The 26,454-nt window shown below is 38.9% G+C and overlaps 1 protein-coding gene across 3 annotated transcripts in view; it reads left to right on the top strand.

Annotated features, from left to right (window-relative positions):
* Positions 1-322: 322 nt before the first annotated feature.
* The window catches only part of NBDY (negative regulator of P-body association), a 281,469-nt gene continuing 255,337 nt past the window's right edge, over positions 323-26,454 (top strand). For 2 of the 3 annotated variants that reach the window (XM_043571381.1, XM_043571379.1), the window contains exons 1-2: positions 332-681; positions 2,436-2,546. In XM_043571381.1, coding sequence (XP_043427316.1) covers positions 447-653 — 207 coding nt within the window. In that variant the 5' untranslated portion in view covers positions 332-446 and the 3' untranslated portion in view covers positions 654-681; positions 2,436-2,546. Of the gene's footprint in view, positions 682-2,435; positions 2,547-26,454 lie in introns of all 3 variants that reach the window. The other variant, XR_006295781.1, reaches the window with a different exon arrangement.

Genomic DNA, 26,454 nt, shown 5'->3' on the forward strand with positions numbered 1-26,454 from the left:
GCCCTTAGCTTTTCAATAATGTCTTTGTTCTCCCCCTCCCGCCACCTGAGCCCCTTACCCCCCACTCCACCCCTCCGCGCCTTTCCACAATCTATGCAGAGTTTACCAATTAGGAATAAACCTGGATTTCTTCTAATCTTAAAATTGCATAGATTGTGTAACACAGAACATAGATTTAGTTACATTTAGGGGGACGGACGGTGGTAAAACATTATATGTTAAATATACATGTCTTTTTAAGACCCACCCTTATAGAACGTTAAAATAGGGTGGAGTAAGGAGGGGAGGGCGGAGGCGGAGAAGGGATATGCGTTTCAGGATGCAGGAAATACGGTAAACGCGAAACCCGGAGGAAGCTCTGTGCCTGGAGGGGACCTGCCGCCATCTCAGGTCTCAGCCTCGCGGGGCCCACCACAGAGAGCTGACGCCCTGTCCTAAGAATCCTTATGGGTGACCAACCTTGTTTCTCCGGGAGATCCACGCTCCCACCTGGAAACACGCGGGAAACCAGGCCTCCAAAAAAGCGCTGCCTCCTAGCTCCACGGTGGGATTATCCAGAGGGAACCCCCAACGGAGGTAGTACCACTCTTCCCTCTGCACCTTCTCCTGCATCACCCGGCCTGAAGTCGCACCCTCCTCCTCCGGAGAAGTAGTAGAATGTACTTCTCCCACCCAAACCAGGTCAGATTCTTTCCTTCTCATCTGGGACATCCAGGCTCTTTGCAACTTAATTATGCACTTTCCCAGATCTCCTTCCCCTTTTCTCTATTCCCATGATTTCATAATAGAAAAACACAGTAAACAAACAAAAACCATACTGGCATTGAGTAGCTCTTTCACAAAATATGCTTGGGCAAAATTATGGATATTGAATGACATTAAGTAAATTATTTTTGATATTTTAGCTGTGATAATTGTTATATTTTTTTAAGAAATAGATTTAAATCTCTTGATGTTTAAAAGTAATTCAGTGGGGCGGAAGTGGGAGTTACAAACAAAATGTTCATGGGTTGATGATAACTGGGTGATGTATACATGGAAATTCATTATACTGTTCTACTACTTTTGTGTATATTTGAAACTTTTCCATTGAAAAGAAAATCCTTGGTTCAAGATCAGTAACAACATATGGAAGGCCTCATTCCTATGCTAACAGGCTCAATTCCTGTGCTAACGGAGGGTATTTTGAAGTGTCTTCAGGAGTGGGTTTCTCTGTTTGTAGCAGGAAAATTTAATAAGTAAAAACAAACAAACAAACAAACAAAAAAACAGTATGGTAAGTTAAACCCAAGGGCCATAATGTTTGCTTGTTCAAGGTATGCAGGGATCACCCAGGATGGACAAAGTCATTCTGCTTGGTAGTAATCATGACCCATCAAAAAGGAAAGGGGAAATTTGGGTGGTTCTTTAAAGGGTGAGTGACATCTGGCATGTGGAAGGGGAGAGAATGCTTTTCAGGCCTGGTGTTTTCAGGACAAAAGTCCCAAAGTGGGCTTATGGGAAAAGCTTGGGTGTAATTCTGAATCTTTGAGAAAGAAGGACTTGGAAGTTCAATAGAGTGTTGCAAGGCCTTGAATGTTACGCTAAGGAGTATGCAGTTTAATCTAAAAGCAGTGGTAACAATTGAAGATTTTCAATCAAGTGATATATTTTAGGAATCCAGTTTTTACCATCAGAGAAACAGTCTTCTATTTAGAAGACTTTATGGAATGCAAAAAATAAAACCAAATCTGACCCAAGGCTCACAGGTCCTTGTAATCCAAAGGAAGCAGGGCATCCTTTTTTCATTCATACAGTAAACCCTTATGGAACTCTTGCAATGGACAAGGCATTGTGCTGGGAGCTGTAGGGAATGGATGAGCAAGGCATAGTGCCTGGTACATAGTTGGAGTGAAACAGATACTTGAATAAATAAGTCAATAAATGCTAGGATAACAGTGGCAACCAAGGAGGCTCTGGACTTGGGACTTGGTAACAGTGCATAGAAAAAGAATGAGCTTTTTTGCTTGAAAGCATCATCCAGTCATTCCTTTACACTCTGATTTCCATCATTTTTACCTCAATGTACAAAAGGGTAGTGCTGGTAGAGGTTAGGGCATAGGGATAGCAGTGCTCATGTAGAAAACCAAGGATGTTGTGCAGGGAAAAAACTGCAAGAGCTACATAATTTCATCTAGTGATTCAAATCATTGAAAATTGTAATATAGCATATATTTACTGAACATTTTTTATGTGCCAGACACTGTTCTAAGGGGCTTCTAGAATCCACACTCTTAATTTGCAATAGACCCCTTCTAATATGATCTATATAATTGTTTTACAGGAATATATAATAGAAATGGGAGCACGGTGGAACATAAGGACTTTAGGAGGCCAGGGGAAAGAAACGTCCAAAAACAGAGGAAATAATTTTACCTTATTTTACTATCTTTTAGTCTCTGAGGGATGACTCCATTTCCTTGGTGCATTCATAAAATGGTTCACCCTGTGAAGATGATGAAGATTATTGACAATGCTGCCCTGATTTTTCTGATGTCCTACACCAGGTAATTGTGTTTTTTAAGGTACTTTCTTTACCAAAAACTTATTAAGGGAGGAAGAGGAATAAGAGTTGTAAAAATAAATAGCCAAACAAAAAACAAAGCTAGCACAAAATGGTAAAATTGAAACTATTTTCTACATTTTATAAAACCGTACATACCATATAATAATAATGTAATTTATAAGCTGCTTTGTTAAATTCACTCCTAATTTACCTTATAGTTTTTGTTGTTAGTGTGAAATGTATTTAAATTTTTTTTAATGTTTATTTTTGAGAGAGAGAGACACAGAGTACAAGTGGGGGCAGGGTCAAAGAGAGCAGGAGACACAGAATCTGAAGCAGGCTTCAGGCTCTGAGCTGTCAGTACAGAGCCCGTTGTGGAGCTTGAACTCAGGACTGGTGAGATCAGATCTGAGCTGAGGTCGGATGCTTAACTGACTGAGCCACCCAGGCATCCCTGAAATGTATTTTTAAAACCAGATTTTCTGATTTTTGCTGGTAAATGGGAACGTGATTGATATTTTTACATATTGATTTTATATGCTACAGATTCTCTGAGTTTTGTTCTGATAATTTATAGATTCTCTTAGATTGTCTATTAGCTATGTTGTGAATAATGGCAGTTTCTTTCTTTCAATATTTGTTTGTTAGCTTGTCTTACTGTGCTGGTTAGGACTTTCAGTACAATGAGAAATAGTAGCAATAGGAGATTTTCTTACCATGCTTTTGAATTTACAGGGGAATTCTATAAATGTTTCACCATTTTTAGTAGATTTGCTTCTTCAGGATAAGGCAGTTTGTTTCTAAGTATGCTGAGAGCTTTAATTCTGAATGAATATGGAGTTTTTTCTCCATTAACATGACAGTGTGACCATGTGACAAATTACAATAATTAGTTTTCTAATCTGTTTCCTGCTTTTGGTTTCATCAGGCCTCACCATTGAATACTTTGTTTCCTACTTTAATAATTTTTGCTTTTATCTTTATTATTACCTTTTTTACTTGCTAATTTTCTAATTTATTTATTTGGACCTTTACCCAGTAATTTTCAATCTTCTTTTCTAAAATAAGAATTTATGATTATAAATCTTCCACTCTGTACAACTTCAGAATTTCACAGATTTATATATGTATTTTACTATCATTCAATTATAATTTCCCTCATTTCTGTTTTGACTCATGAGTTGTTTAATTTACAAACATGAGTCTATTTTTTAAAAATCATATTGTGAAATCATTAGTCCAATTACAGTTAACTTCATCTGGTTTTCTTCTTTAAAGTTTTTTTTTTTTATCTTTCTTATAAGACAAAGCAAAATTATATACCAGCTTCTCATTTCAACACATTTGGCCATATAAAACTTTTTCTTTCATTACATACATAGAGATGCATGTGCATGCTATTCAATGATGGAGTTATTCCTGATACATATATTTATGTTTTAAAAAATTTGTTTTAATGTTTATTTATTTTTGAGAGAGAGAGACAGAGTGTGAGCGGGGGAGGGCAGAGAGAGAGGGAGACAAGGATTCCAAAGCAGGCTCCAGGTTCTGAGCTGTCAGCATGGAGCCCGATGAGGGGCTCAAATCTGAGCTGAAGTCAGACGCTTAACCTACTATATTTTTGTTTTTTAAAACTTTTCATTTTGATCTCATTTTACACTTTAAAAAATTTTGAGAATATTACAAAGAACTCCCGTATACCCTTAACCCAGATTCACCAATTAACATTTTCCCATACTTGGTTTTTCATTCTTTATTTCTCCCTCTCATACCTCTTCTCCTTCTCCCTTCCTTTTTTCCTCCCCACCTTCTCCTCTCCCCTACCTCTCCTTTTCTGCCTTTCTCCCTCTTCCTCTGAACTATTTAAGAATGACTTGTAGGTATCATGCTTCTTGACTGGTAAATACTTCAGTACCTGTAAATACGTCAGTGCATATTTCTTCAGAAAGATAACCTTACATAAGGTTATACATAACCTTACATAACCTCACTACATGTGTCAAAATAGAAATTGACAATGTTCTAATTTTTATGTGTTTCATATACCTTTATTGTCAAGATTATCCATTTATAAACAATGGAAAAGGGATGAATTTGGGAGAACACATATTTCAAGTGGACAATGCAAGCTGTATTATAGTTCTTTTTGTCTTGCTTTATTGAAATATGTTTGACATACAATGTTGTGGTAGATTTCAGGTGTATAATATGATGATTTGCTGTATCTATACAAAATAATTGCCACAATAAGGTTTCACACAGTCATCTCACACAGTAACCATTTTGTGAGTGTATGATGAAAACTTTTAATATCTATTCTCCACGACTTTTAAGTATACAATTTTGTTAATTATAGTCACTATAGTATTAACTAAAATATTATATTGTATTTTGTATTGATTGTATTTTGTATTTGTATATTGTATTAATACAATATAGTATTAACTACAATACTAAATATAGTATTAACTACAATATTGTAGTATTAACTACAATAACTATACTATACAATTGCATAAGTATATATAACTATACTATTAACTATAGTATAATGTACATCATGCTGTATATTAGATACCCAGAGCTATTATTCATGTTATAACTGAGAATCTATACCCTTTGACCACTGTCATCCATTTTTCCCACCCTCCCACCTCTGGAAACTACCAATCTACTCTGTATTTATGAGTTTGTTTGTTTGTTTAGATTCTATGTATAAATGAGATCACTCAGTGTTTTTCTTTGACTTATTTCAGTTAGTATAATGCCCTCAAGTTTTATCCAATGTGTTGGAAATGAAATGTGTTGGAAATGAAATGTGTTGGAAATGAAATTTCATTTCATTTCCTTTACCTGTTCATCTGTCAGTGGAGACTTAGGTTGTTGCCATGTCTTAGTTATAAATAATGATGCAGTGAACATAGGGGTGCAGATGTTTCTTCAAGATTAGTGATTTTATTTCCTTTAGATATATACTTGAAGTGGAATTGCTGGATCATATGGTAGTCCCAATTTTAATTTTTTGAAGAACCTCCATGCTATTTTACATAATAGATGTACCACTGTACATTCCCATCAACAATGTACGAGGGTTCCCTTTTCTCCACACCTTCACCAGCATTTGTTATCTCTTGTCTTTTTTATAATACCCATTCTAACAAGTGTGGGAGATATATTGCTGTGGTTTTGGGGTTTTTTTGGTTCATTTTGTTTTTCAAACTATGGTTTTGATTTGCATTTCCTGATGATTAGTGATGTTGAACACCTTTTAATGTGCCTATTAGCCATTTGCATATTTTGTTGGGAAAAAATTCAATTCAGGTCATTTGCATCTTAGTAAGTTGGATTATTTATTTTTTTTCTATTGAGCTGTATAAGTTTCTTACATATTTTGGATATTAATTCCTTATCGAATACATGGTTTGCAGATGTTTTTTCCCCATTCCATAGTTTGCCTTTTTATTCTTTTGCTGTGCAGAAGCTTTTTAGTTTGATGTAGTCACAACTTGTTTACTTCTTGCTTTTGTTGCTTGTGCTTTGAGTGTCAAATCCATAAAATCATCGCAAATTCCAATGTCAAAGAGCTTTTTTCCCTGTTTTTTTTCCCAAGGGTATTATGGTTTCAGGTCTTACCTTTAAGTCTTTAGTCAATTTTGAATTAATTTCTGTGAGTGGTATAAGTAAGATAGGGTTTCAGTTTCATTTTTTATATTAATACCCAGTTTTCCCAGCATCATTTATTGAACAGACTATCTTTTCTCCATTGAGTACTCTTGGCTCCCTTGTCAAATATATGTATTGACCATATAAGTGGGGGCTTATTTCTGGGCTCTCCATTCTGTTCTGTTGGTCTATGTGTGTTTTTATGCCAGAAAAATACTATTTTGATTACTATAGCTTTGTAGTATAGTTTAAAATGGTGTTCCCATATTATCTAGGCCATATTCAAATTTGACCAATTGTCCCAATATTGTTTCTTATATTTATTTTCATTTCTTGGTTGAAGTTTCAATCCAAGATGATGCATTGCATTTAGTTGTTGTGTCTCTTCAGTTTTCTTTAATCTGGAACAGTTCAGTCCTTTTTTTTTTCCTTTCATAACTATTGGCAATTTTTAAAAATATAGGACAACTAGTTTGTATATTGTCCTTCAGTTTAAGTTTGTGTGCCTTTTCTTCACTATTATATTTGGATTATGCATTTTGGCAGGAATACCAGAGAAGTAATGTTGTATTATTCTCAGGGCATCAGATCAGTGGCACATGATGCTGATTTGACCCCTTAAAAGTGATGTTAATCTTGATTACTTGGTCAAAATGATGTTTGCTAGATAAATCCACTCTAAAGTTACCATTTTCCTCTTTTTTAAAAAAATTTGAGAGAGAGAACATGAGCACGTGAGTGGGGGAGAGAGGCAAAGGCAGAAAGAGAGAGGATCTTAAGCAGGGCTCAATCCCACGATCCAGGGATCATGACCTGAGTGGAAATCAAGATTCGGATGCTCAACCAACTGAACCACACAGGTGCCCCAGCATTTTCCTGTTTGTAGTTAATAATTTTACTGGGAATACTTTGAAACTGTGTAAACATTTTGTTCCTCATCAAACTAAAGTCCACTGGCTTTAATATCCATTGATAATTCTTGACTGAATTAGTATGATGGCTGCAAGATGGGAATTTCTAAACTCCATCATTTTTACTATGTTTATAAATTTGTATTCTATTTTAAGGAAGAGTTTTATTCTCTGTTTACTTATTGACCTTATTTTGGACACCTTCATTTTTACTTTATTTCATGAATATCTTATTGCTACCATTATTTATTTTAATGTTCAAATTATCCCAGACTTAACCAATGACAGCCCATTCAAGCTGGCTCCTCTGTCCATTTGATGTGCTCCCATCATTCTGATACATACTTTGACATCAGCATTTTCTTACTTCCTTACTTTTAGGCTTGTCTTTTATTCCCTGTCTCATTGAGAGGGAGATGGTATTTAGGAACCAAAACATCGGTACGTGTTTTTTTTTGTTGTTGTTGTTTAACATGTTATTCTTGGGGAAGATGGCAGCGTAGGAGGACGCTGGGCTCACCGCGCGTCCTGCTGATCACTTAGATTCCACCTACACCTGCCTAACTAACCCAGAAAACCACCAGAAGACTAGCAGAACGGAGTTTCCGGAGCCAAGCACAGACGAGAGGCCCACAGAAGAGGGTAGGAAGGGTGGAGAGGCGGTGCATACTGCATGGACTGGCGGGAGGGAGCCGGGGCAGAGGGGCAGCCTGCCGGCCAAGCAGAGCCCCAGAGTCTGGCTTGCAAAAGCGGAGGGGCCGGATGGACGGATTGTGTTCCGACAGCAAGTGCGACTTAGCGTCTGGGAGATCATAGGTTAACAGCTCTGCTCTGAAAGTGGGAAGGCTGGAGGACAAAGGGAGGTAGAATTGCTGAGCCCTGGGACTACAGAGCTCAGTTTGGGGCGCTTGCCAGCGCCATCTCCCTCGCCCATCCCCCAGCCAAAATCCCAAAGGGAACCAGTTCCTGCCAGGGAACTTGCTTGCTCCGTGCAAACACCCAACGCTGTGCTCTTGCGGAGCCACAACTCTGGTAGCAGGTCTGACTCCCTCCCGCCACCACAGGGCCGCTCCTGAGGTGGATCACCTAAGGAGAAGCGAGCTAACCCTGCCCCTCCTGCCCCCATGCACCTTGCCTACCCACCCAAGCTAATACCCCAGATCCCAAGCACCACAAGGCTGGCAGTGTGCAAGTAGCCCAGACGGGCCACGCCACCCCACAGTGAATCCCACCCCTAGGAGAGGGGAAGAGAAGGCACACACCAGTCTGGCTGTGGCCCCAGCGGTGGGCTGGGGGCAGACATCAGGTCTGACTGCGGCCCCGCCCACCAACTCCAGTTATACACCACAGCACAGGGGAAGTGCCCTGCAGGGCCGCACCACTCCAGGGACTATCCAAAATGACCAAACGGAAGAATTCCCCTCAGAAGAATCTCCAGGAAATAACAACAGCTAATGAACTGATCAAAAAGGATTTAAATAATATAACAGAAAGTGAATTTAGAATAATAGTCATAAAATTAATCCCTGGGCTTGAAAACAGTATAGAGGACAGCAGAGAATCTCTTGCTACAGAGATCAAGGGACTAAGGAACAGTCACGAGGAGCTGAAAAACGCTTTAAACGAAATGCAAAACAAAATGGAAACGACGACAGCTCGGATTGAAGAGGCAGAAGAGAGAATAGGTGAACTAGAAGATAAAGTTATGGGAAAAGAGGAGGCTGAGAAAAAGAGAGATAAAAAAATCCAGGAGTATGAGGGGAAAATTAGAGAACTAAGTGATACACTAAAAAGAAATAATATATGCATAATTGGTATCCCAGAGGAGGAAGAGAGAAGGAAAGGTGCTGAAGGGGTACTTGAAGAAATAATAGCTGAGAACTTCCCTGAACTGGGGAAGGAAAAAGGCATTGAAATCCAAGAGGCACAGAGAACTCCCTTCAGACATAACTTGAATCGATCTTCTGCACGACATATCATAGTGAAACTGGCAAAATACAAGGATAAAGAGAAAATTCTGAAAGCAGCAAGGGATAAACATGCCCTAACATATAAAGGGAGACCTATAACTCATGACTGATCTCTCTTTTGAAACTTGGCAGGCCAGAAAGGATTGGCATGAGATCTTTAATGTGCTGAACAGAAAAAATACGCAGCCGAGAATCCTTTATCCAGCAAGTCTGTCATTTAGAATAGAAGGAGAGATAAAGGTCTTCCCAAACAAACAAAAACTGAAGGAATTTGTCACCACTAAACCAGTCCTACAAGAGATCCTAAGGGGGATCCTGTGAGACAAAGTACCAGAGACATCACTGCAAGCATAAAACATACAGACATCACAATGACTCTAAACCCGTATCTTTCTATAATAACACTGAATGTAAGTGGATTAAATGCGCCAACCAAAAGACATAGGGTATCAGAATGGATAAAAAAACAAGACCCATCTATTTGCTGCCTACAAGAGACTCATTTTAGATCTGAGGACACCTTTAGATTGAGAGTGAGGGTTTGGAGAACTATTTATCATGCTACTGGAAGCCAAAGGAAAGCTGGAGTAGCCATACTTATATCAGACAAACTAGACTTTAAATTAAAGGCTGGAACAAGAGATGAAGAAGGGCATTATATAATAATTACACGGTCTATCCATCAGGAAGAGCTAACAATTATAAATGTCTATGTGCCGAATACTGGAGCCCCCGAATATATAAAACAATTACTCATAAACATAAGCAACCTTATTGATAAGAAGGTGGTAATTGCAGGGGACTTTAACACTCCACTTACAGAAATGGATAGATCATCTAGACACATGGTCAATAAAGAAACAAGGGCCCTGAATGATACATTGGATCAGATGGACTTGACAGATGTATTTAGAACTCTGCATCCCAAAGCAACAGAATATACTTTCTTCTCGAGTGCATATGGAACATTCTCCAAGATAGATCATATACTGGGTCACAAAACAGCCCTTCATAAGTATACAAGAATTGAAATTATACCATGCATACTTTCAGACCACAATGCTATGAAGCTTGAAATCAACCACAAGAAAAAGTCTGGAAAACCTCCAAAAGAATGGAGGTTAAAGAACACCCTACTAAAGAATGAGTGGGTCAACCAGGCAATTAGAGAAGACATTAAAAAATATACGGACACAAACGAAAATGAAAATACAACAATCCAAACACTTTGGGATGCAGCGAAGGCAGTCCTGAGAGGAAAATGCATCACAATCCAGGCCTATCTCAAGAAACAAGAAAAATAACATGTTATTGTTTTCATTTCATTGTACTTAGTACAGACATTTTCTTCACCATTTTTTTTTATTGTAAAATTTCAACTCTTCAGAAAAGTCAAAAGACATCCTTCAGGTAGATCTATCCATTGTTTATTTTGCTACATATAATCTTTTTTTAATGTTTATTTTAAGAGAGGAAGAGACAGGGAAGGGCAGAACATGGTTTATATGATACTGTTTATTTAGTATTTGTTGAGATTTGCTTTATGTCCTTATGTATTAATATATATTTTATATAATTTTCTATATAAATTTATATATATTTGCTGAAACATTTGGAAGCAACTTGCAGATATTATGGCACTTAAGCCCTAAACACTTTAGTATGTCTTAAGAACAAGGGCATTGCTTTTATTACACTCAGAGAAACTTAACACTGATATAATTCTGTTTTCAAACATATTGTCCCCAAGTTTCCCAATTACCCTAACAATACCCTTTAAAACTTTTTTTTTTTTTGATACAGGATCCAGTCAAGGATCCTATACTGTATTTAGTTGTCCTTTTAATCTTTTTAAATCTAGAATAGCACTTCCTCATCCTTTCTTAATGAGGATTAGAAAATTAAAATTTTAAAAATTTTCCAAATATTGACATTTCTGATGAGTCCAGGCAATTGTCCTGCATATGTGCCACAAAATTTTTAAAATTTTCAAAATATTGACATTTCTGATGAGTCCAGGCAATTGTCCTGCATTGTGCCACATGTTTCCCCATGATTAAGCACTTTTAGCAAGAAGACTACATAGGTGATGCTGTGTGCTTGCATCACATCAGGAAGCACAAAATACCAGTTTGTCACATTCATTATTGATGATGCTAAGTTTGCTGACGTTTTTTACAGATTGTTTTAACAGTAGTTTTAAGTTCACAGCAAAATTGAGAAAAACACAGAGAGATTTCTCATATATCTACTGCCCCATAGTACATAGACTTCCCTATTATCAACATTCCCTACAAGAATGGTATAGTTGTCACAATTAATGAAACTACATTGGCATACAATAATCACCCAAAGTCCATAGTTACATTATTGTTCAATCTTGGCATTGAACATTGTGTGGGCTTGGAAAAATGAATAATGGTATGTACTCTCAGTATGGTATCATACAGAGTATTTACACTGCCTTGAAAGGGCTCTTTATTCTGCCTATTCATCCCTCCCTCTAAACCTCTGGCAACCACTGATCTTTTTACTGTTTTATAGTTTTACTTTTTCAGAATGTTAGCAGTTGGAATCATACAGTATATAGCCTTTCAAGTTGGTTTCTTTCCATTAGTAATATGCACATAAGGTTCCTCCATGTCTTTTCAGGGCTTGGTAGCTCATTTCTTTTTAGAATAACATTCCATTGTTTGAATGTACCAGTTTATCCATTCACCTACTGAATGACACCTTGGTTGCATCTAAGATTTGGCAATTATGAATAAAGCGGCTATAAATACCTATGTGAAGATTTTTGTGTGGACATAATTTTTCACCTCCTTTGAGTAAGTATCAAGAAATGGGGCACATGGGTGGCTCAGTTGGTTGAGTGTTTGACTTCAGCTCAGGTCATGATCACATAGTTTGTGAGTTCAAGCCCCACATCAGGCTCTCTGCTGTCAGCAAAAAGCCCAAGTCGGATCCACTGCCCCCCTCTCTTTGCCTCTCCCCTGCTTAACACTCTTTCTCTCTAAAAATAAATAATTACTAAAAAAAAACCAGAAACATGATTGCTTATATTTATAGTTCTGTTTACATATTTATATACATATGCATCATAACAAATACATAAATATATTTTTTCTGAACCATTTGATGGTAAGTTGCCTTATGAATCCTATGTACTTCAGTCTGTGTTTCCTAAGACCATACTCATTTTTCACCAATTATGCCACTAAATGCCATTTATTAAAAAATCATAAAGAATCTGGTCCAGGGTCCAATTCATAATCATGTTGCATTGAGCTGTCATGTTTGTTTTATTTAACTTTTTGAAGTATGTATTTTAATTTATTTTATTTTTAAAATATAATTTGTCAAATTGGTTTCCATACAACACCCAGTGCTCATCCCAACAAGTGCCCTCCTCCCTGCCCATCACTCACTTTCCCCTCTCCCCCACACCCCATCTACCCTTAGTTTGTTCTCAGACATAATATCTGTCTTTCTCTGCCTGGCTTATTTTAGTTTCCTTTAATCTGCAGTCGTTTCTTAGATTTTCTTTGTGTAGAAAAAAAAATTAGTTTTGAAGATGGTAACATGGTTATTTTATAGAATGTCCTTCAAGTTCAGTTTGTGTGGTGTTTCTTCATGATTACATTCAGCTTATGTGCTTTTGTCAAGGAACATCACTGGAATGATGTTTTGTTCTCAGTGTATTATATCAGGAGGCACATGGTGTCGATTTGTTCTATAACTTTAGCTCTTAATTTCTTGTTACAAAATTCTGTTCAGGAGATTGCAGAATGCAAGGCTTTGATACCCTTTTGTGATATGGATAACTAGGCGGGTACTTTTCCCTTTTCCCTTAGGAAACACTTTTTTTGGAAATGGGTGGAATTATATTTTACGACTGGTAGCATATTTTTTGTCTACTTTAACTATTTATAGATATGTTCATTATTAAATGGAGTTCTCATGTCTATTCTACCGTAATTCTACCATTATATATATATATATATATATATATATATATATATATTTTTTTTTGCCTCAGAGTATTTATTAGTCTGCCTATTTGTCTCTCTCAGAAAGGTTTTTTCAGCACCTTCACATGCACAGTCTCCTTTAGGTACATTTTTCTGTAAGGTTAGCCAGTTTTTTCCATTTCATTACATAAGGACCTTCCTGTACTACTTTATTATTTTGTAATTATTTCAAATACTTTATTCTATGAAGCTAATTCATAATGTTTTTTAATCTTATTATTTTTCTAATTCCAATATAATTCACATACAATGTTAATGTAGTCCAGGTGTATAATATAGTGATTGAAAAATTCTATACATTATTCAGTGATCATCAAGATGAGTGTGTTCTTAATCACCTTCAACTGTTTCATCTATTCCCCCATCAACCTACCCTCTGTTTGTTTTCTATAGTTAATAGTCTGGTTTGTTGTTCGTCTATTTTTTTCCCTTGTTTGTTCATTTTGTTTCTTAACATACACATATGAGTGAAATTATATGGTACTTGCCTTTCTCTCACTGACTTATTTCACTTAACCTTACACTCTAGCTTCATCCATGTCCTTGCAAATGGCAAGAATTCATTCCTTTTTACAGCTGAGCAATAATCCGTTGTGTAAATACACCACATCTTCTTTATCCATTCATCAATTCATACATGCTTGGGTTGCTTCCATATTGGCTATTGTAAATAATGGTGCAGTAAACCTATGAGTGCATATGTCTTTTTCAAGACAGTGTTTTCATATTCTTTCAGTAAATACTCAATAGAGAAATTACTGGATCTCATGATAATTCTATTTTTAATTTTTTGACGAGCCTCCATACTCTTTCCACAGTGGCTATCCCAGTTTGCATTCACACAGAGCACATAAGTATTCCTTTTTCTGCATATTCTTGCTAACACTTCTTTCTTGTGTTTTTGTTTTTGCCATTCTGACAGGTTTAAGGTAATAGCGCCTTGTGGCTTTGATTTGCATTTCCTTGACGATGAGTGATGTTGAGCATCTCTTCATGTGTCTGGTGGCCATCAACATGTCTTTTTTGTTGAAATGTCTTTACATTTCTTCTGTCCATGTTTTAATTAGGTTATTTATTGTTTGGGTGTTGGTTTTCTAAGTTCTTTATGTATTTTGGATACTAATCATTTATCATATATGTCATTTTAATTTTGTGATTGTTTCCTTCACTGTGCATGAGCACTTTTTTATTTTATTTTTATTTTTATTTTATTACATAAATATAATTTATGGTCAAATTGGTTTCCATACAACACCCAGTGTTCATCCTCACAGGTGCCCTCCTCGATGCCCATCACCCACTTTCCCCTCTCCCCCAACCCCCATCTATCCTCAGTTTGTTATCAGTATTTACGAATCTCTTACGGTTTGTCTCCTTCCCTCTCTGTAACGTTTTTCTTCCCCCTTCCCCTCTCCCAAGGTCTTCTGTAAAGTTTCTCAGGATCCAATTATGAGTGAAGACATAGGGTATCTGTCTTTCTCTGCCTGCCTTACTTCATTTATCATAATACTCTCCAGTTCCATCCATGTTGCTACAAATGGCCAGATTTCATTCTTTCTCATTGCCAACTAGTATTCCATTGTATATATAAACCACATCATCTTTATCCATTCGTCAGTTGGTGGACATTTAGGCTATTTCCATATTTTGGCTATTGTTGAAAGCGTTGCTATAAACATTGGGGTACAAGTGCCCCTATGCATCAGCATTCCTGTATCCCTTGGGTAAATTCCTAGCAGTCCTATGGCTGGGCCATAGGGTAGATCAATTTTTAATTTTTTGAGGAACCTCCACACTGTTTGCCAGAGCAGCTGCATCAGTTTGCATTCCCACCAACAGTGCAAGAGGGTTCCCGTTTCTCCTCATCCTCACCAGAATCTATAGTCTCCTGATTTGTTCATTTTAGCCACTCTGGTGTGAGGTGGTATCTGAGTGTGGTTTTGATTTGTTTTTCCCTGATGAAGAGTGACATTGAGATCTTTTCATGTGCCTGTTGGCCATTTGGATGTCTTCTTTAGAAATGTGTCTATTCATATTTTCTGCCCATTTGTTTTTCGGGTGTGGAGTTTGGTGAGTTCTTTATAGATTTTGGATACTAGCCCTTTATCCGGTATGTCATTTGCAAATATCTTTTCCCATTCCCTCGGTGGGCATATGCACGCAGGGCAAAGAGAGGGTAGGAGGGCACCCAGGGAAAACACCACTAGGTTCACAAAAAGGGGATGTAGGGGACAAGGGACGTGAGGGATGCCTTACTCTCCCAGGGTAATAAAGGGATGGTTGTAAGGGGATGTCCCTTGCTCCCCCGATCCACGCGGCCATTTTCACTTCCACAGGACAAGTACAGTTTTTATTCTGGGGACATCCACAGAGCAAGAAGTGCCAGAAGAGGAGTGAGAGTAAGGAGACCAAAGTGGAGAGAGCAAACTGCAAGCACAGAAAGAACTGTAGCAGAAGAGAAGAATGAATGTGATCTCAAAAGGCACTGCGCCCCAACTGGACAGGTGGAACCAGCAGGGGCCTCTTAGGGGAAGAGTCATCAGCCAAGGCAAAGTCTCAGCCACTCAGGGCAGGGGTTGAGCCCTGTCCAGAGAGAGGCCTGTTTTGCTATGCTCTTGGACCCAACTGGGAAGTGGGAGGCCAAACGGAAAGGGGTAAGGAGGAAGAAAAAGGAACAAGGAAGGGCGTCAGTCGGGCCCACTGAGCCTCCTCGCACAGAGTGTCCCTCTGTGCGAGTGTGGGTGCCTGCCCAGGAGGGTCTACCCGAATAAAGCCGTGCATGCATGCGTGTGTGTGCGTGCGCGTGTGTGCCTGTGTGTGTTGGGACGTAGCTGGTGGCCCTCGGAGCCTTGGGACACTGGGCAAGACCCCGTTCCACAGGATGGGTCAACAGGTTCTGGACCCCTGTGGGACCTGGCCGCCTCTGGCCCAATCTTTGGCCCACTAAAGCAGGAGGCTTCAGGAGAAGGGAGTTTGCTGCTGCCAAGGAGCAGGTGCAGTGCAGATAAACACGAGGCCAGGGCGGGTCTGAAGGTTCAAAGAAAACAATCTGCAAGCCCACTGCTGGCATCCCTTGAGGGTCCCCTGTGTTCACGCTGAACCAATAGGATGAGCAGAGTCTAGAAAAGCCTCGCGAAAAACCAGAACACCAGACACAACAGGTGTTGGCGACGACGTGGAGGAAATGGAACGCTCACTCCTGCACTGCACTGTCAGTGGGAACGCAAACTGGTACAGCCACTGTGGAAAACAGTATGGAGGTTCCTCAAAAAGGTAAAACCAGACCTACCCTAGGATCCAGCAATCGCACTACTGGGTATTTACCCAAAGAATACAAGAAACGCTAAGTCAAAGGGATACGTGCACCCCACCCCTATGTTTCTAGCAGCATTATTTACAATAGCCAAGATACGGAAGCAGCCCTAGTGTCCCATCCACTGATGAGTGGATAAAGAACGTGGGTGTACACACACACACACCACACACACACACACACACACACACACACACACACACTATGGACTATACACTACTCAGCCATAAAAACAGAATGAAATCTTGCCGTCTGTAAGGACACGGATGGAGCTGCAGAGTATAATGCTAAGCGAAATAAGTCAGTCAGAGAAAGACCAGTACCATGTGATTTCACTCCTCTATGTAATTTAGGGAAACAAAACAAAATGAAAGAGTATGGAGGCAGAGAGAGAGAGAGAGACAGGGAGAGAGTGGGAGGCAGAGACAGAGAGATACAGAAATCAAGAAACAGACTCTTCATTATAGAGAAATGATGGTTACCAGAGGGGAGGGGGTGGAGGGGCTGGATGACATAGGTGATAAGGATTAAGGGAGTGCACGTGCCCTGATGAGCACAGGGTGATGTATGGAAATGCTGAATCACTATATTGTACACCTGAAACCAATGTACCACTGCATGTTAACTAACTGGAATTAACACAAAAATACTTAAAGAAAAAGAACAAAAAAAGCCTAGCTACCTTTGCAGCTTTGCCCCCAAAGTGGTCAAGTTGGCCTGGAGAGCAGCCAGAGGTGATATGGGTGATCCTTGGCCTGAAGGAGCAGCAGGAGCGGCCAGGGGCTAGGGAGGAGGAGGAGGAGGAGGACCAGGAGGAGGAGGACCAGGAGCAGGAAGAGGAGGAGGTGGAGGAGGAGGAAGAGGAAGACAAGAGCAGGAGGAACAGGAGGAGGATGGAAGGGGATGATGAATGATTTTTGTTGTTGTTGTTCCCTTCTCTGTGTTTGACAGCAAATGCAGGGAGAGGAAGGTTGAGTGGGGGCAGGGAAAGGGGGTGAGTGCCATATCTGGAGCCACAGTGCCATCCAGCGGAAACCGTCTCTGAAAAGCCCAGGCAGCAGCAACCTGCCTTCTGGCAGCCACAGGGGTCAGCAAGGATGTGCTGCTGGGTTGTCTGGGCTCTGCCCAAGCCAGGTTTTCCACATGAGGGGTCAGAGGCCTAGAGGGAAGTGTGACTGCCACTGGGACCCAGCGGGGAAGCAGGAACTCTAAGGGCTCTGGGGACACAGCAGGCAGCCCCAAGACCAAGCAGCCCAGGGGGCGGAGCTTCCCTGTCAGCCATTTTGGGATGGGTCCAGGAGAAGCTACTCACCCCCTGAATGCAGGGACCTGGGGGCGTTTCCTCTGGTGTCCTTTGTGCTGAGTAGGTGGGTGCCATGCTGGGGCACTCAGGCATCAGGAGGCCCCTTTCCACACTGGGAGCGGGGGCCTTTGGAGATTCTGGGGCCGGGACTCTGGTGCTTGGCAGTCCTAGGCAACTCCAGGGCTCAGCCATCTCAGGCTGTCCCTGGGGTTTCTGAGTGCCTTCCTCAGCCCTGGAGCCGGGGTGGAATCTCGGATCCAGCACACAGGTGAAGGGAAGGCCAGGAGCTAGGGATCCAATGCAGTTTCAGGACAAACCACACACACACACACACACACACACACACACACACACCCTGCCCCCCCCCCTTCTGCAGACACCTCCCCCACACCAGCCCCCACTGCTTCCTGCAACTGACACATATACACAAGGTCATCTCCTTCCCACTCCTGAGCTTTTCCCCAGGACTTGAGCCCATGCAGCTCCCTTGGACAGAAACATTTTCCACTTGATGGCAGTATGGCTCCACGAATGAAAGCCAACAGAATGCCTACCCCGCCCCCTTCCCCTTCAAACCACCACCTCAGGTCTGGGTCCTCATCCTACTCAGGTAAGGACAAACAAACAAAATCATCAGCATCAACAAAAACAACAACAAGAAAAAACCCTACAGTAACAACAACAACAAGAAAACCCCCTAACAAAGAAAATGGAAAGCAAAGAAGCAAAAACCAAAACCCCCTTGAAACACACAACAGGAGGGGCTCCTGGGTGGCGCAGTCGGTTAAGCGTCCGACTTCAGCCAGGTCACGATCTCGTGGCCCGTGAGTTCGAGCCCCGCGTCGGGCTCTGGGCTGATGGCTCAGAGCCTGGAGCCTGTTTCCGATTCTGTGTCTCCCTCTCTCTCTGCCCCTCCCCCGTTCATGCTCTGTCTCTCTCTGGCCCAAAAATAAATAAACGTTGAAAAAAAAAATTTAAAAAAAAAAAAAAAAAGAAACACACAACAGGAAAAGCCACACCACACTCAGACTACAAAGCATCAAACCCAGAAAACCACAGGGGAAAACATACCCTACAACATGGAATGAAGAACAAGAGCAATAGAAACAAACCAGTCAACAGGGTCCAAGCTGACCACCCAATACACAGGGCCAAATGACCACTGACCACGAGGCTGCACACTATGATGGCCTTTTCCCTTCCTCTCACGCTACCCCATTTTTCCTGACTCAAGCTCTTGGGAGAAGCAAAAAGAAATGGACATACAAACCCACATTCTTCACATTGGGTGGGACTTTAGTATTGTTTTTTTTTTTTCTGACTCCTTATCATTCTCAATTGATCTACATCTCTGTTCTCATTCCAGCATCATACAATTTTATTACAATTACTTTTAGTTTATATTGTAATCTCGGTTTTGATAACTTACAGATTTTTTTCTTCATCAAGATTGTTTTGGGTGTTCAATGTCTTTGTTGCTCCACATAAAATACAGTATCATTTGCTGCAGTTTTGTGAAAAAGACCACTGTTACATTTTTCATTGAATCGCTAGTGTTCTTTTAATAATATAAAATTTTTAACAATTTAATCTCCTAACCTATGAACATAGTATGTCTTTCCATTTAATTATTTTTAATGTTTAAATCAATATCTTACAGTTTTTATAGTGTAGATTTTTGTCTCTGTGGTTAAATATATTCCTAGGTAATTTGATTCTTTTTAGTCCAACTGTAATTGGGATTGTTTTCTTCATCTGTCTTTCTGCTTGTTCATTATTAGTGTATGAAAACAACTGATTTCCATATATTAACATTATAGTTACCAAATTTACTGAACTTTTTGGTTTTAATACTTTTTTGGTGATGTTTTTAGAGTTTTCTTTTTAAAAATAATATTCATTAAATGGGTCCCCCGGGTGGCTCAATTGGTTAAAGGTCTGACTTTAGGTCAGGTCATGATTTCACATTTCACGGGTTCAAGTCCTATGTCAGGCCCTGTGCTCTGTGCTGACCACTTGGAGCCAGGAGCCTGCTTCAGATTCTGCATCTCCCTCTCTCTCTCTTTGCCCCTCCCCTGCTTGTGTTCTCTCTGTCTCAAAAATAAATATCTAAACATATTTTTAATATTTATTCAACTTGAGCAAGAAAGTAAGCGTGAGTGGGGGAGGGGCAGAGAGGGAAAGGGGAATCCTATGCAGCCTCCTTGCTCACCATGGCACCTTATGTGGGGCTCCATATCATGACAGTGAGAGATCATGACCTGAGCTGAAATCAAGAGTCAGACACTTAACAGATGCCCCTTTAGGGTTTTCTTTACGTATTATCAAGTCATCTCCAAAAATGACAGTTTGATTTCTTACTTACAAATTTGTATGCCTATCTTGTTTTGCCACTTCATTTATTATTATTATTTTTAAATGATAAGTGTGTTTCTTAATACGCATCACCTATTTCACTCACCCTCCCACTCACCTCACCTCTAGTAGCCATCAGTTTGTGTTCCATAATTAAGAGTTTGTTTCTTGGTTTATCTTTCTTTTTCCTTTGCTCATTTGTTTTTTTCTTACATTGTATATATGAGTGAAATGATATGTTATTTGTCTTTCTCTGACTTATTTTGATAAGTCTAGCTCTATTCATGTCCTTATAAATGGTAAAATTACATTCTTTTTTATGGTTGAATAATATTTCACTATATATTATATAATTTCTTTATGCATGCATCAATTGACAGACACTTGGGTAGCTTCCATATCCTGGCTATTGTAAATAATGCTGCTATAAACATTGGGGTGCATGTATCCCTTTGAGTTAGTGTACTTGTATTAATTGGGTAAATTCTTAGTTCAACTTCTGGATCATAAAGTAGTTGTATTTTTTTTTTTTTTCAACGTTGATTTATTTTTGGGACAGAGAGAGACAGAGCATGAACGGGGGAGGGGCAGAGAGAGAGGGAGACACAGAATCGGAAACAGGCTCCAGGCTCTGAGCCATCAGCCCAGAGCCCGACGCGGGGCTCGAACTCACAGACCGTGAGATCGTGACCTGGCTGAAGTCGGACGCCTAACCGACTGCACCACCCAGGCGCCCCAAGTGGTTGTATTTTTAACTTTTTGAGGAACCTCCACATTGTTTTCTAAAGTGGCTCCACCAGTTTGCATTTCTACCAATAGGGCACAAGTGTTTCCTTTTCAGCACATTCTTTCCAAATCTATTGTTTCTTGTGTTGTTGATTTTAGCCATTATGACAGGTGTGAGGTGATATTTCATTGTACTTCTAATTTGTACTTCCCTGATAAGTGGTGATGAGCATTTTTTTTTCATGTTTTTGTTGGCCATCTGGATGTCTTCTTTGAAGACATTTCTGTTCATGTCTTCTTACCATTTTTAATTGCATTATTTGTTTTTTTGGTGTTGGGTTGTATATTGTTTATGTCTTTTGGATACTAACCATTTATCAGATATGTCATTTGCAAATGTCTTTCCCCATTCAATGGGTTGATTCTTAGTGTTTTTTTTTTTTATTGTTTCCCTCACTCTGCAGAAGCTATTTATTTTGATATATTCCCAATAGTTTCTTTGCTTCCCCCACCTTGCTTCAGGAGACATACACAGAAACATGTTGCTATGACTAATGTCAGAGTAATTATTGTGTGTATCCTCTATGATTGTTATGGTTTCAGGTTTCATATTTAGGTTGTTAATCCGTTTTGAGTTCATTTTTGTTTATGGTGTAAGAAGGTGGTCCATTTTCATTCTTTTACATGCAGCTGTCCAGTATTCCCAACACCACTGGTTAGAGACTATCATTTTCCCATTGCATATATTTGACTACTTTATTGGAATTTAATCAGCCATTTAATTGTGGATGCATTTCTGGCCTTTCTATTCTTTTCCATTGATATATGTCTCTATTTTTGTGCCACTGCCATACTGCTTTGATTTCACAGCTTTGTAATGTAACTAGGAATCTGGAATTCTGATACCTCTAACTTTGTTTTTCTTTTTCACAACTGCTTTGGCTATTCCAGATTTTTGTGGTTCTATACAAATTTTACGATTGATGTAGTTCTGTTAAAAACATTGTTGTTATTTTTATAGGGAGTGAATTATATGTGTATATTACTTTGGGTAGTGTAGACATTTTAACAGAATTTGTTCTTCCAATCCATAAACATGGAATATCTGTCCATTTCTTTGTGTCATGTTCAATCTCTTTCATTAGTGTTTTATAGTTTTCAGAGTACATGTCTTCCACATCTTTGGCTAATTGTATTCTTAGGAATTTTATTATTTTTGGTACAAACATAAATGAGATTGTTTTCTTAACTTCTCTGTCTGCTGCTTCAGTATAAGTGCAGAGAAATGGACCAGATTTCTGCACATTGATTTTGTATCCTGTAACTTTACTTAATTCATTTATCAGTTCCAGGAGTTTTTTGTTTTTGTTTTTGTTTTTTCCTGGAGTCTTTGGGGTTTTTTATACAGGGTATCATATCATCTGCAAATAGTTAAAGTTTTAGTATATCCTTACCAATATGTTTGCCTTTTATTTCTTTTTGTTGTCAGATTGTTAAGACTTCCAGTACTATGTTGAATAAAAGTGGTGAAACTGAACATCCTTGTCCTGTTCCTTACCTTAGGGGGGAAGCTCTCATTTCTTCCCCATTTAGCATGATGTTAGCTATGTGTTTTTCATATACAAACCTGATTATGTTGAGGTATCTTCCCTCAAAACCTACTTTCCTGAGGTATTTATCATGAATGGATGTTGTACTTTCTCAAATGCTTTTCTGCGGCTATTGAAATGATTGTATTGTTTTCATCCTTTCTTTTTCTGATGGGATGGATAACATTGATTGATTTGCAAATATTGAACCACCCTCCCAGGAATAAATCCCACTTGATCATCTTGAATGATTTTTTGAAAAAATATATTGTTGCATTTGGTTTGTCAGTATTTTATTGAGAATTTCTGCATCTATATTCATCAGGGACATTAGCCAGTAGTTCTCCTTTTTTGTGATAGCTTCATCTGGTATTGGTATCACGGTAATGCTGACCTCATAAAATGAATTTGGAAGTTTTCCCTCCTCTTCTATTTTTTTTTTTTTTTTTTTGAAAAGCATGCTAAGAATAGGTATCAACTCTTCCTTACATGTTTGGTTGAATTTCCCTCTGAAGCCATCTGGTCCTGATTTTGTTTCTTGTTAGTTTCTTGATTACTGATTCAATTTCATTGTTGGTAATTGTTCTGTTGAAATTTTCTATTTGTTCTTACTTCAGTTTGGTTGGTTGTATGTTTCTAGGAATTTATGCATTTCTTCCAGATTGTCCAATTTTTTGGCATATAATTTTCATATTCTCTTACAACCTTTTGTATTTCTGTGGTGTCAGTTGTTATTTTTCCTCTCTCGCTATTGATTTTATTTGAATCCTTTTTTTTTTTTTTTTCATGAGTCTGGCTAAAGGTTTATCACCTTTGTCAATCTTTTCAAGATACCAGCTCTTGTTAGAGAGAAAGCCAAAGCATAAAAGACTCTTAAAAACTGAGAACAAACTGAGGGTTGATGGGGGGGTGAGAAGGAGGGGAGGGTGGGTGATGGGTATTGAGGAGGGCACCTTTTGGGATAAGCACTGGGTGTTGTATGGAAACCAATTTGACAATAAATTTCATATTAAAATAATAAATAAATAAGTAAATAAATAAATAAGGATTGCGTTGGGAAAAAAAAAAGATACCAGCTCTTAGTTCATTGATATTTAATATTATCTTTTTCTTTCTATATCATTTATTTCTGTTCTAATCTTTATTATTTTCATCCTTCTCCTGGTATGGGGTTTGTTTGTTGTTCTTTTTGTATCTCCTTCAGATGTAACGTTAAGTTGTTTGATATTTTTTCCTGCTTCTTGAAATAGGCCTATATTGCTGTTATTTGGCTATGAACCTCCCACTTAGAACCACTTTTATTGTTTTATTGCATCCCAAAGACTTTGGATCATTGTTTTTGTTTTGTTTTGTTTTGTTTTTGGATTGTTGTATTTTCATTTTCACTTCTATGTAATTTTTAACTTTATCTTTGATTTCTTGGTGTTCTCATTCACTGTTTAGTAGCATGTTATTTAACCTCCATGTATTTGTGATCTTTTTAGCGTTTTTCTCATGGTTGATTCCTAGTTTTAAAGCCTTGTGGTCTAAACTGACTTCAATATTTTTCATTTTTTTGAAACTTGTTTTGTGGCCTAATATGTGATATAGTCTGAAGAATATTCCATGTGTACTTGAAAATAATGTGTATTCTGTATTACAATGGAATGTTCTGAATTTGGGTCCATCTGGTCCAGTGTGTCATTCAAACCCACTGTTTCCCTTTTGATTTTCTGTTCAGATGATCAATTGATGTAAGTGAAGTATTAAAGTCCCCTACTATGATTTTACTACTATCAATTAGTTCCTTTATGTTTGTTATGAACCATTTTATGTATTTTGTTATTCCCATGTTTGGTAAATGTACATTTGTAATTTTTGTATGTTCTTGTTGGATTGCCCCCTTTGTAACTATAGAGCATCTTTCTTTGTTTCTTCCTAGAGTCTTTGTTTTAAAGTCTATTTTGTCCAATATAAGTATTGCTACCCTGGCTTTCTTTTGGCATCCATTTGTATTATAAATGTTTCTCCATACCCTCATTTTCGATCTGCATGTGTACTTACATCAGAAATGTATCTCTTGGGGACGCCTGGGTAGCCAGTTGGTTAAGCATCTGACTCTTGATTTCAGCTAATGTCATGATCTCACAGTTTGTGAGTTCGAGCCCCATATCAGGTTCTGCACTGTCAGTGGGATTCTCTCTCCCTGTCTCTCTGCCCCTCCTCTGCACATGCTTGCTCTCTCTCTCTCTCAAAACAAATAAACATTAAAAATATAAAGAAAGGTGTCTCTCCTAGGCAGCATATAAATGGATATCACTTTTTTATCCATTTTGCAACAATATGCCTTATGATTGAAGTACTGTCCATTTACATTAAAAGTAATTTTTTTTTATCTTGCTGTAGTATCTTTAAGTATAAAGACATCCAATCATATCACCTAGAAACCGTTTTCCCCACTGATCTATTTGGCTGCCAGTTTCCTGTCTCTCTTCAGCAATAGTGAGGCAGGTACCCTTTCCACAGGGAAGAGATCCATGGCTTGTTGCCTATGCAAACAACAAAAATGTTGGAGAGCTTGGTGGCAAAGCTGTTGCTATTGGCATATTTCATATGAAGTACATAAAAAGAACCAGGGTGTCTCTCTGTGTTGATGATCACACCAATTGTTCCCAGGTTAGCACCTCCAATCACAAATAGAAATTCACCCCAGTCAGTCTGGTCAATGCTGATGACATCCATAAAACCAGCAAAGTAGTGGTGGGGTTTGGAGTGTTGTGTTTTCATTTTCATTTGTTCCCATATATTTTTTAATTTCTTCTTTAATTGCCTGGTTGACCCATTCATTCTTTAGTAGGACATTCTTTAACCTCCTTGCTTTTGGAGATTTTCCATCCTTTTTCCTGGGGTTGATTTCAAGTTTCATAGCGTTGTGGTCTGAAAGTGTGCATGGTATGATCTCAAGTCTTTTATACTTATGAAGGGCTGTTTTGTGACTCAGTACGTGATCTATCTTGGAGAATGTCCCATGTGCACTCGAGAAGAAACTATATTATGCTGCTTTGGGATGTAGAGTTCTAAGTGCATCTGTCAAGTCCATTTTGTCCAATGTATCATCCAAGGCCACTGTTTCTTTACTATTTCTCTGTCTAGATGATCTGTCCATTGTTGTAAGTGGAGTATTAAAGTCCCCTGCAGTTACCACATTCTTATCGATAAGGTTGCTTATGTTTGTGATTAATTGTTTTACATATTTGGGGGCCCCCAAATTCGGTGCCCAGACATTTATAATTGTTAGCTCTTCCTGATGGATAGACCCTGTAATTATTATATAATTCCCTTCTTCATCTCTTGTTACAGCCTTTAATTGAAAGTCTAGTTTGTCTGATATAAGTATGGCTACTCCAGCTTTCTTTTGTCTTCCAGTAGCATGATAGATAGTTCTCCATCCCCTCACTTTCAACCTGAAAGTATCCTCAGGTCTAAAATGAGTCTCTTATAGACAGCAAAGAGATGGGTCTTGTTTTTTTATCCATTCTGATACCCTATGTCTTTTGGTTGGAGTGTTTAGTCCATTTACATTCAGTGTTTTCAATGAAAGATACACGTTTAGAGTCATTGTGAGATCTGTAGGTTTCATGCTTGTAGTGGTGTCTCTGGTACTTTGTGGTCCTTGCAACATTTCACTTACAGAGTCCCCCTTAGGATCTCTTGTAGGGCTGGTTTAGTGGTGATGAATTCCTCCAGTTTTTATTTGTTTGGGAAAACCTTTATCTCTCCTTCTTCTTTTTTTTTTTTTTTAAATTTTTTTTTTCAACGTTTTTTATTTATTTTTGGGACAGAGAGAGACAGAGCATGAACAGGGGAGGGGCAGAGAGAGAGGGAGACACAGAATCGGAAGCAGGCTCCAGGCTCTGAGCCATCAGCCCAGAGCCCGACGCGGGGCTAGAACTCACAGACTGCAAGATCGTGACCTGGCTGAAGTCGGACGCTTAACCGACTGCGCCACCCAGGCGCCCCCCTTTATCTCTCCTTCTATTCTGAATGGCAGTGTTGCTGGGTAGAGGAT

The sequence above is a fragment of the Prionailurus bengalensis genome, chromosome X (genome assembly GCF_016509475.1).
Source record: "Prionailurus bengalensis isolate Pbe53 chromosome X, Fcat_Pben_1.1_paternal_pri, whole genome shotgun sequence".
In the NCBI taxonomy this organism is placed as follows: domain Eukaryota; kingdom Metazoa; phylum Chordata; class Mammalia; order Carnivora; family Felidae; genus Prionailurus; species Prionailurus bengalensis.